Source organism: Cimex lectularius, unplaced genomic scaffold, assembly GCF_000648675.2.
Source record: "Cimex lectularius strain Harlan isolate CLEC.00 unplaced genomic scaffold, Clec_2.1 scaffold61, whole genome shotgun sequence".
NCBI lineage: Eukaryota > Metazoa > Arthropoda > Insecta > Hemiptera > Cimicidae > Cimex > Cimex lectularius.
In genome coordinates this window covers 1768240-1780661 of record NW_019392650.1, presented here as the reverse complement: position 1 = coordinate 1780661, position 12422 = coordinate 1768240, and the positions used below count along the sequence as shown (strand labels likewise).

General features: G+C 35.6%; 1 protein-coding gene across 1 annotated transcript; it reads right to left on the bottom strand.

Moving 5' to 3' along the window:
• Positions 1 to 10235: 10235 nt before the first annotated feature.
• On the bottom strand, positions 10236 to 11357 carry LOC106671187 (histidine-rich glycoprotein-like). Its single transcript, XM_014402078.1, has one exon. It carries the CDS (start codon positions 11355 to 11357, stop codon positions 10236 to 10238), a length of 1122 nt encoding a protein of 373 aa, XP_014257564.1.
• Between the last annotated feature and the right edge of the window lie 1065 nt (positions 11358 to 12422).

Below are 12422 nucleotides of genomic sequence, written 5' to 3'. Positions count from 1 at the left end.
TGAGCAATTGGCCTTTAAGTCGAAATTCGTGTACCTAGTTTTTTCCAGTCGAGTTAAACACTTTTAATTTCAAATGAACTCCATTTAAGTTCATATCAACCATTTTTAACTTTAAATTAAACCTTTCTTTGAAGGATTAAAAAACGGTGTGAAACATAAGTAGTTAAAGTAAAGTATTTCATAAAATGTAAAATCATAAGGCCTTTGGATACCATATGAAACTTAAATAAAATTGAAAATGATAATTATATTAATAATTAATCCATTTACGTTGTAGTGATCAATTGACCAAGTTGCTTCTTTCAATTAATTGTTCTTTCTATATAAGCTATTGGTTGAAATAAAAAAATTCAGTGTCACGAGCGAGATTCGAACACTCGGACACCAACTCCACATCTCAACCCTACACCCTTTCGAATTTTCCCTGTTTTTTGCCATTTTTCAAATGTCGTGTAATCAGGACTCGATTCTCGGTGACATATGAAGTGGCTACGGGGAGATGTTAGTGAAGTTATACTTCGTTTTACTTATTAAATCCATTATAATTAGTGGTCTATTGACCAAATAACTTCTTCGTTCTTGGTTGCAATGAAAAAGCGAATCCCTACACGTCCATCATCATATTCTGCTGCCAAAGAAAACGCCAGACTCATAATCAAAAAATGCAAAAACCACTCAAGGTCATATTTTCTTTGAAAGGTCAAAGGACATACACCAATTAAGGAATTTTGGTCCACTGACAGAAGGATTATGGGTCATGGTTCCTCCCCTCCGGTGTCCGCTCTCCAAAATGTAAACAATATAACCACAGATCCTAAAATGATAGCTGAATTATTAGCTAAATCTCAACACGAAACATCAGCATCCTCCAACTTCTCCTCTGATTTTGTTTTAATTAAAACTGCAAAAGAAGCTTCCCCTTTTCTTTCTGATAACAATCAACATGACGACCCGCTGAAACTGCCCCTTACTTTTGCTGAATTTATTCATTCACTGTCTTCTACGAATGATGACCTGAACCCGATGACATAAGCATTGGGATGATCAGACCTTCCGCACTCCCAAAAACTCACCATCTTAAACATTTTCAATAAAAACTTTCTCGAGGAAAAATCAAAAGCCATAAACATTCCGATCATTAAAAAGAACAAATCTTCTCTTTTAGCTTCGATTACTCGAAAAAATTATATCACAAAGACTTAGTTGGTATCTTGTGTCGCACCTTTTACAACCCCCATTTCAGTGAGGCTTCCGAAAGAAACCAAGCACTACCGACAATCTTGTATTTTTAGACTCATACATCATGAATGCATTTTATCAGAAAGAAAATGTTCTCGCAGTATTCGTGGATTTGGAAAATGCTTTTGACAGAACATGGATGGCATCGACTGATTCTTGATACTCTGTCAAGCCTTGGATTCACAGGACTTTATAAAAACTTTACAGCCAACTCTCTAAAGAATAGAACCTTTCAAGTTCGATGCGGCAGTACCCTGTAGTATCAAATGTATTCCCACAAGAAAATGTGTCCCGCAAGGGTGTGTTCTTAGCGCTACCATTTTTTTGTATTTGCACCAACCAACTTCTCAAAATAATAAAGCCTCCTATCCAAGCTATGCTGTATTCCGACGACCTAGTTAGATTTTATAAGAATAAAAATATTCCTCAATTCGAAGAACAAATTCAATCAGCGATATCTCTGGTGAACAAATGGTTGAACGTAAATGGCTTCAAAATATCAGAAAGAAAAGAAGTAACCTCATCTTATTCCTGTACTCAAATTAAATAACAAAAATATTCAATTTCCCATTTTTTCCCCATTTTTCAAATGTCGTGTAATTTGGATTCGAATCTCGGCGAAATATTTAGCCGAAGGTCGTGGGTTCGAATCCCGCTCGTGACACTAACTTTTTCATTTCAACCAAAACCTTGCATAAAAAGATTACGCTTATAAATTTCAATCTCAGTTTATTTACACTTACTAATAACATATTCTGTTTCTTTGTAATATGCAATCTGATATGTTGATGTATCAGTTGAAAACAATAACAAACGTTTTAATGTGTATAATTTTTGAACATACATTTTTCCTTTCAGCAAAAAAAGAATTGTGTAGCGTTTTTTCTTTAAAAAGAGCAAACTTCTAATTCTTAAGATTGAAAGTTTCCAATTTATAAAAGACTGTTTTCCCTCCCTTAATTCGTGTCTACCCTGTAGGTCAATCTGAGCCAGGGTAAATATATTTAGTTTTAATATAAAGCAATATGTCATGGTTAAAGGGCTATATATCTTGAGAGAGTTCATTTGTCGGCCCATGTGTTATCTGCTCTGCCGGAAAAGAGACTGACTGGACAACTTGAGACTATCGAATGCTCTTACCAACGGAGATCTCGGACGTCTTTTTCACAATTCCAAACCACCTTATAAAGACCCATTATCGACGGGTCGTCCAATCTCATATATACTTCGAATATGGGATTTGTGCCTTTTTCTCCTCCGGCCTCTTGTAATTTTCCACCTCAAATATCGCATGTGCTTCCATTCCATAAACAAAATAAGTTCCTAGGTTATTTTAACAGGTCAGATATACTAAATTTGGTTATTGCATCCACTATATTTCGTGGTCCGATTGACCAACTTGATTGAACTTCTTTCAATTCATTAATCTTTTTATGTAAGGTATTGGGTGAAATGAAAAAGTTAATGTCACGAGCGGGATTCGAACCCACGACCTTCGAACTTGGCGTTCAGTTTTGTTAAAGGAAATTAAGTTCAATCACATGTAAGCAGCTAACATCATTCTTGTCTTGAAAGTAAATTTGTCATTAACTAAGAAAAAAGTCAGTGTCACGAGCGGGATTCGAACCCACGACCTTCGGCTTGATACGCCGTTACTTTATCACTTGAGCTACCGTGACTTCGATCCACGATAGCTCAAGTGGTAGAGTAACGGCGTATCAAGCCGAACGTCGTGGGTTCGAATCCCGCTCGTGACACTGACTTTTTTATCTCAACTAAAAACCATAATTGATTGAATTTTTCAATATTATTTACCAGCACAAAATGTTTTTATTTTTTAACAGTATACGTGATTTAATGATTTTGGGGATGAAAAATACATAGAAGTTAGTGAATATGAAAATGTAAAAATATTTATCTAACGTGACAATATTCTTGTTGATAATTAATGAATAAAGATAGCAAATGGTAAAGTTTTTCGCCGATATATGTAAGTAAACCGCATTAACATGACCTTTTAATTTAAACGGATAATAAACAGTTCTTAGCTGTCTGTTTTGCCTCGTTTTAAGATAGTTTATTGAGCAAATTGTCTGAAGAGCTTTTCCTTTACCGAATCATGTTATTAACTGTGCCCAGTTGGAGAATCTTAGAAGAAACGTCGATACATGACAATCAACTTGAAGCAGTAATCGAAATTGTTCGCGTACGCCACTAATATATTGGGGGGTGTCGAGAGAAATTCTTTGTTAGAAACTGCTTCCTGCTGCTAACACAATAAAAAAGTTAATTTTTTTCCTTTAGTTTTAGGGCCGGCAAACTATATATGTCTTTGCCAAAACATTCTTTCTTACCTTTCTTGTTGTTCTCGCGTTTTAAACCTCCTTTAAACCTGTTTCTCAAGGAAGTTATGAAGTTACGTGATAAAATTTAACCAACTTTTCTTTTTTAGTAACTGAGGGGCTCGTCAATTGTGGATAAAATAAGACAAATGACAAACAAAAATACACAGAAACAAGATAAAAACATGATAGTTCTGGTTAGCACACACACTACCCAAGATTAGTCGATATTCCTCGGGGTAATTGGGGATAAGCCCTTTCATTCGCGCTAATAAATTACATTCACACAGCATACTTCGTTCACACTACCACAGAGAATCGATATTTCTCGGGGTAATTGGGGATAACCTCTTTCATTCGCGCTAATAAATTACATTCCCACAACATACTTCCTTGATACTAGGCCAGAGTACTCGATATACCTCGAGGTAATTGGAGTCAAGCCCCGCCTTTGGGAGAGTGTTTCTTTGATTACCGAATGGCAATTACACGAAATACAGAATTTTATGAAATATTTAAAAAAAATTAATTTAAAAATTAAATAAATAAATTCTTTCTATCTTTCTAACCTCAACCTCGTCCAACTAAATGCACCTCTCAAAGAAAATACACTAGTAATTAATAGATTCGCTTGTTCCAACTTACATCTAATTTTAATTATCCCATAAATCCAAAATTCCTTAACGTTTTCGATTAAAATTATATATCCGCCAGTGGTTAAGAAAACCAATTTTGGATCAAAAACCAGATTTTTGGTGTTAAAATTGGCCAAAAGCTGACAGGAAGTTACTAATAAAATTGGAATTATATCGCAGATTGATCATTGTTAATTAATTGTATTGATGTGATTTATATCAGCCTTAATATTATAATTTTATATAAAAAACAGGGATAAGGTGAATTGAAAAGAAAGGAATACACTCAGTTAGGTTGAGCTTTCGAGTGTACATCTTCATCAGAGTTTTGAAGCTATTTTTAGTGATTTACATGGTTAGCAAATATAAACCTCTACGGACAAGAGTGTAAGTAAAAAGGAGCTACTTAGATAAACTAATAAATTAATTACGGTTGAAGTCATAACTTTTAATATTTGAAGTAGATGTTTCCTTGAAAGCTTGACGAAGGTGCTAAGTGATTTTCTTTCCTTCAAATTCGCCTTATGCCTGATTTTTTACATAAAATTGTAAACTTTAATGGACTAAAAAAAAACCTGCTGATTTAATATTTATATATTAACAATAATGCTTTTTTGTTGGATGAACCCTAATAACGTCAAGAGTTGAATGATAATCCATTGTTTAAAACGGTATAATAATTTGAAGAGAACAAGAAAAATAGGATGATCAGTAGGCAATTGTTATCCAAGTAAGTATGAAAAAAACCGCTCTATAAGGATCGGAACGAAACCACCTCCTTAGAGAAATGAAGCAGCTCTTTTATCGTGGCTCACCGCTCGCGTGTTTTTTGCGCTGTATCCTCTCCCTTGAGCGCAACGAATATTGTATGTGTCTTTCTTGAAGTGGCACAAGGGTCTCTTGCACAAAATTAAAGCGTGTCCTTCCTATCTGGCCGCGAGAGTAACACAGGGCAGCGTACTTGGACCGATCTTTTACGTACTCTACACCGCATATATACCGACTATACCCTCCACCATCATTGCCTTTTCGGATGACACGCTCCGGCAGCGGTTTTGTTTAAAGTGGAATTGCTAACCACCTCCTAGAGGAGAATGCCTTCGGTAAAGGACGCCCATGTAGGCACCGCCGACCACTATCCGTTCCCATCCGCCACTTCTCACGCGTTCGAAGGACTCCGCCAGCGTAGTTTGAGCGCCCTCAACGCTATACGCTTTGATGGTCCGATCCTTCGTATCCTGTGAGGCCGGGGTTGTAAAATTTACATTCTCAAATAATACCGCCATTCGTTAGGTATTTTGTTTAATTAAAAAATGTATTTACTAAGTTGGATGTTATTTTAACCAACCTAAAAAAAATCATGTTTTAAGGAAAATGTTGGCCTACCATAGAAAGCCCGGTTGTGGACGACTTAGGGTAACAGAACCATAGGATGGTCGTTTTTTGACAGTGTGAATTTTGCGAAACCGGCACTTTACTGTTGTTCAAGCGATTTAACAGATTCAGGAAGTTCGAGGTGTCCAAATTTCCGAACATACTGCTCGAAGAAGATTAAATCAGTGTGGACTGATGGCTTTTCGCCCCGTAAGAGAACCCGAATTGACCAGAACATCCAGAGTTGCACGGCTCGCACGGCCTTTGATCTTTGGAAGATTGGTCTGCTGTACTTTTTACAGATGAGTGTAGATTTGCTCTACGATCTCCAGATGGGCGTGAAAGAAGTGTGGAGAAGGCGAAATGAAAGGTACGAAGCCTGTAATTTTTCCCAAACTTCTAGGGCGATTGACTGTCCGGAACCACAAGATACGAAGAATAGTAGGCTGTATAGCGGCCTTTAGTTTGGTTCTTTATTAAAAAATTTTACTCCAGCTACGGTAAGCCTAATACTTGAGGTGGGCGTCTTTGCAAGCGTGTCTACCCTGTTATTAAATTTGGTTGTATGGTGCGCTTTTGCCCACATCATATATATTTTCTTCCCTTTTTCAGCGAGTTCAATAATTTTTGGCTTGATACCTAACACAATTGGGGCGCGGGATCTCCTGTTGGATTTTATGGAATCGAGAACACTGAGGATATCTGATAGAATAACCGTTTCGTTGAGGTTTTATCTTACTGCATATTTGATAGCTTCTTCAATAGCCACGCTCTCGGCTGTAAAAATTGAAGTAATGTTTGGCAGTTTTATGTTCTTGTGGTCTTCGCCGTTTGATGATTTAGATCCATTTGTGTACAAAATCATAGTTGAAGGGCACATGCCTACAGTGTAGCAGGAAATGACGTTTTCGGGTTTTTCGGCTAGAACTTCTGGAGAATGAAGAGGTGTTTTGGGTTTAGCCTTATGCCAGTGTTATTTGGGGGGGGGGGAGTCGACTTCCCCAAAGACAAACCTAAGTTTGAGGAATACGGAATGCCACGGATGCTTGCTATCCCGATTCTGTTGTCGTCTACCCGAGGAAGTGCGAATGCAGCTTCAACTTTCATTACATGTTTTGTGATAAACATTTTTCTTTAAAACATGATTTTTTAGGTTGGTTAAAATAATTCAAATTGAGTAATAAATTTTTTTAATTAAACAAAATTTTGATAATCACTGGACAATTGAATGTTTTAACTGTACGTCACAAGTTGTAGTACGTAGTACAGGGTGACTGGCGATAAGTGTCAAAAATTTCAAGTAATTTAATTAAATTGAGAACTAATTTCAGGTTTTGAGTGTTTTTTCATTTTTCGACTTAGTTCCACTAAATTGCTTATAAACTCAGAATTACTGACTATAGAAAAATCTGGTTCTGCCACCTGAAAGAACGTTAAATTTTCTGTAAGGAAACCAATTTATATTGCACAATTAATGAAAAATTCAGCACGAATAATTCATAAAAAAACAAAAATGTTGAAATTTGGATTTTTTTTAATGTTGGATTGGTTACTCTTAATAATTACATACTCCTGGAGCTTTGAAAATTCCCTCAAAAGTTCTCCATTCGATTACCTTCCAGCGGTATACCGACCTTTTTGGATTGCGCGTCTGAAAGGCCCAAAAATTTTGCATTTTGTTTTTTAAAAAAACTGGTGAAATTGAAGGGGGGCTCGTTCAATTTTTCCATGAAATCCGTCTGGCTCTTGAGTTTCATGTCAATTATTTAATGGTTAATTCAATCAGTTTGCTTTATGTTATCAGCTGACAACTTCCTCAAGTTGGTGGTTTAATTTATGTCCTTGTTTCCTAATGCACATCTTGCTGATATGCATAGCATTTACGGTTACTGCAACGGTAATGCTACTGCTGCAAGGAGACAATACCAAGCTCATTTTCCACATTGAGACGGGGTCTCTTTTAAGAGGGTGCAAAGTTTGGAACGAAATGACCACCAGCAGTGAGTTGATTTTTTCCCCAACTAATCATCCTCGTAAAATGGTAACGGTACATTCCTTCCCGACGGAAGGTATCCCAACCTCTCCATTGTGAAATACCAAGGTCTGTACCCAACACATAACGCATGTGTACCGGTTTCGCGATCACGATTAACGGAATGCAAATTTTCCTCATCTACATCAATTCACAGATTGTCTCCCCTCTTTCTTCGAGTGAAAGAACGAATTTCCCTCAGCCTCTGATGAAGTCGTTGGAAGGTGCGATCTGCTCTCAATGTGGAAAACGAGCTTGGTATTCTCCCCCTTGCAGCAGTTATGCAGTTACCGTTGCAATAACCGTAAATGAAATGCATATCACCGAGATGTGTGCATTAGAAAACAAGGACATATTTAAATCACAATCACCAACCAGGAAGTTGTCAGCTGATAACATAAAGCAAAGTGATTGAATTGAACATTAAAGAACCGACACGAAACTCAAGAGCCAGACGGATTTCCAGCCACGTTATTTCAGGTGGCACAAACCAGATTTTTCTAGTCAGTATATAATATNCAATTCTGGAATCGCGCCCCATCTATTGACCAGGCATTGTAACTCGTTTGCCCAAACCGTATCAATTGATTTTTCCAATTATTTCTCCATAATTCGATAGATACAATTTTTCATCATCGTTTTAAATTGACTGTCGTATTCATGGCATTTTGTTTATCAGGTTCATTAAAACAGAAACTATTCTTTTATAGCATTACTGAAGTAAAGTCTGTTCTGTATTAATAAAACAAGAAAAAATTAAAATTAAATTCATCTCATTAACTGTAAAACAGATACAACTACGAAGACCACCTCTCCCCTTCATCCATCACACTGAGTGCCAGCATCGGCTGGTTTCTCATGGTATGTGCCCTCCGGGTGCAGCATTGGTCTTAGAGCTAGTGCTATGACCGTTTGAAAAAACAGATAATCAAATTTGTAATATGTACTAATGTATATATAGTGTACAAATAAAATAATTTAATGTAAAAGTGCTTAAAAAAATTAATAACAACAACTCGTGTAACAATTTTGCAATAAATAAAACAAAAACTTAAAATTGCTTACTTTTTTCTTATTTTGACATAAATATGCAATTCAGAATACTTCTGTACTTGCATACGTATACATAGTAGCAATGTAGTTATGTTTCATCAGGTCATTATAGATTACAAAATCACTCAAAATTTGTTTAACAAGATAACTTTATTTATTTAACAATCAGGAGTACTCAATTATAACTAAAATATATTTTCAACAAAAGTACATAAATGGCAATCAGGGGAAACGTTTGTTTCCCCTATAAAATTAACAATTTACTAAATAACAACAAAAATCTCATGTATAAAACAAAATTCTGTAAAGTCATTTAAATGATGAACTGTGGTCAACAGTTGGATCAATACTGTTTTTCATATTTTCTTTCCCCTATCATCATCCTTGTCCTTGGTCAGATTTTGTAAGAAAAACAATTGAAAATTATTCATTGATAAATTCTTGTACATTCTAATTTTGACAAATACTAAAGATAATTGTCTAAACAGAATTTTTGGCTTAATTTGAATTTTAACCTAGGACCTTTAGTAATAATGAAACGTATGTATTGTCAAGTAAGATAATGGTTGACATTTTTTTAATACTCATATTTAAACTATTTTCATGCATTGATTTCCATGTAATAAATAATAGGAAAACAATGTACTCGACTAAAAAAAAAATGATTATACAAATTATATTCAAGCATTCTCATTTGACAAGAATTAGGTATAATTAACCAAAAAGAATAACTGTTTTTCATGTTTAATTTGAATTTTACATTCATTTTTTTAATAAGTTAATTTTTTTTTTAATTTTAGTATATTTCCATATCGACCAAAACTCCTGTATGTCCTTAACCCAAAAGTGCATCTGAGAGAAAATTGCACATTTTCAATAGAGAAATTACTTGAAATACTTTTATTGATAAATTGAATATAAACATGGAATTTTTTGGTATTTTCTAATTTAATTTTACGATAAAATATTAATTTTGCAAAAATATTTATCGAAGCTGTGAAAACAAAACAAATTGTCTGTGGCCAATTACTTGTCTCACAACAATTTATCTCTACACAGTGTTCCAATGCTATTTTCAAACTATATCTAATACATGTTTAGTATCTGATGTCAGATTAGAAATTTAACGTTAAATAATAATTTTTTATCTTTAAAAAATTAAATTTGTAAAATGTCAAATTGAAATGTTAATACCAACAGGAGTAAATGCAATTGTTTTCTCCTTTGTGTGTTATTTTAATTTACTCTAATTTAAATTGTTAAATTTATGCAAAAGCAAAGTCATAGTCTTCATGGAATTTTAAAAAGTCCAATTGAATGAATCGTGATGACCTCTACATCTCCTATATGTATCGTATCATTTGATCACAACTGTTACACAACAATTGTTAGACTTCAAAAATTAAATTAGCTTTTTTTCAAAAAATAAAACAGCTTATGGAATTTTTACATTTGTGAGACGACAAAAAACCAAAAATACCATTTGTATATCGAAAAATTTAAAAATTTGATTGATTATAGACTGGAGTCAAACAAGCTAATTTTTTTGTTTTACCTTCATCAATGGTGTCCTTTGCTATATCCCCATTTTTTGCCTTCTTTATGACCTCCTTTCTTTCCGTATTTCTTATGGTTTTTATAGTGTCCCTCGTGACCTTTTGCGTCTTTGTGCCCTTTGTGATAGGCAGATTTGCCTCCTTTTTCGTGATGACCTTTCTTTCCTTTCTTATCGTGGTAATAGCCAGATTTGTGATGACCTTTCTTCTTTTTCCCTCCTTTCTTTTTGCTATGTTCTCCGTGGTAGCCGCCGTGGTTTTCGTGTTCTCCCCCTTCGTGGTGTTCGTCGTAGAACTCGTGTTTTTTTAAATATTCGTCCTTTTTGTGTATGTTGTGTTCACCTTTTGTGCTGTGGCCTTTTTTGTGTTCACCTGCCTCACCGTATTTGGCAGCTTTTTTACCTTTTTCGACGTGGTGATGTTCCCCGTAATGGCCACCTTGTTCGCTTTTCTTCCCCTTTTTCCCTTTAGAATCGCTATATTTACCTTTATGCCCTTCTTTATTGTGATGACCTTTCTGACCTTTTGAGAACTTATGAAATCCTTTATACCCCTTTTCGCTTTTTCCACCACCTGACGATTTGTGAGCAGAATGATGTTCTTGACCGCCTCCTTTAGCGTATTTCTCACCTTTTGCTTTTGCGTGATCTACTATCGAAGGCTGGTCTATGTCACTGGAGTAGGCGAAATACCTCGGGTGTTGCAAGACTTTTTCACTCTGAGGATAATCTGGGGAATAATTGGGTAGAGAAGGATGGAGATTTATGTTATCGTCGTCCAAATAGGTGTAATTTGGCTCAGCTTCGTTCACTTGAGTCTCCTCCTGTGTATCTACCGTATCTTCGATATACTCCACGACAGTGTCCGTCGGTTGAGGCTGAGGAAGATCTTCATCGTCGTTAACAACTATTACTTCTTCTTCTTCGTCCACTTCTTCTTCTGCCTCGGGTAGAGGTACCGTGGTGATTTCGGTAGGAGGGTTGTAATGGTGAGTAATAAGTGCAGGATGTGGTAGGTTCGAACTGGAGTAAGAGTACACCACTGGTTTTGCTACTTGTTCACCTGCAACCGACAAAAGTAAACTTATTCCAACAAGGCACAGAAATTCACTCAGTAACGGCCCCATAGCAACTAATTACGCTTCGATACGTATCCAATACTTATAGACCTGGATTTCCTTAGTTCCACCACATGTCACGCTTTCTTGAACAATCAATCAACGCTTCTTTAGACCAGACTCCGGAGGATCAGCCATGAAATTGCGTAATTCGTTATAAAATCTCCATTTGAATGGGTTTGCTTCAACTTTTCCGAGACTGCCCGAGATGAATTAATGGTAATGCTACATCATGTTATGACATAATAAATAGGATGGAAAGGAAAGCATCGTTTCAAAATAAATTGGCATTGTAAAACTTAATAGTCATTTTTCATGCCATTGTCGTTGGAGTGAATCGGTTGAGCTAAGAATATACTTACAGTCAGGGATTATTTTAAACTTTAATGTGGTTCATCGAAGAGCATGACCCATAAAAACAGAGTCATGTAAAGAATTATATAACATAAAACAAAGATTTATTGATTTAAAAACTAAAAACTTAAATAATTTTTTGTTTATTCTATTAACCTATTTGCGCTATCCTGATGAGGGTTCGTCGTGTTATACTCATCGGTAAGTTGCAGGTATATGGTGTAGGATTTCATTGTCAAAATTGTTTAGTTTATATCTCCAAATCAATCTTCGATAACGAATGATATGAGAGTACCTCAAGTGAGCGTACTAGGTTAGTGACCTGCCTGCCTACCTTACTGCTCCAGTTTGCTTCATAACTAATTACGTTGATGACACCAACATCTTGGTTCGAGCTCATTACTTTATGTCGAACTGCTGCAACTTTGATAGAGCAAGTCAGTGGTCCTTTTAGCAAGCTTGACTTGAATCTATGTCTAATATTCAGCAAGTTAAGAACGCATAGCTTTGAAATCCCTACTTCCCTTAATTTTTCAAGTGCGCAAAGGGACAGTTTGGATAGAACTAAATTTGTGGATATTGAACTTTACCATAGTCTTCGTTTTGATTGTCGCATGTCTCTCCTAGTGCTTGAACTGAATTCTGCGGTTTTGGACTCAAGAGACTGAAACCAGTTGTAAACCAGTCTCAATTGCTAACAGCCTATTATGCTCGTTTTAT

What these genes read in the sequence shown, in the direction of transcription:
- LOC106671187 (XM_014402078.1), bottom strand. Translation starts at nt 11,357, where the DNA reads ATGGGGCCGTTACTGAGTGAATTTCTGTGCCTTGTTGGAATAAGTTTA.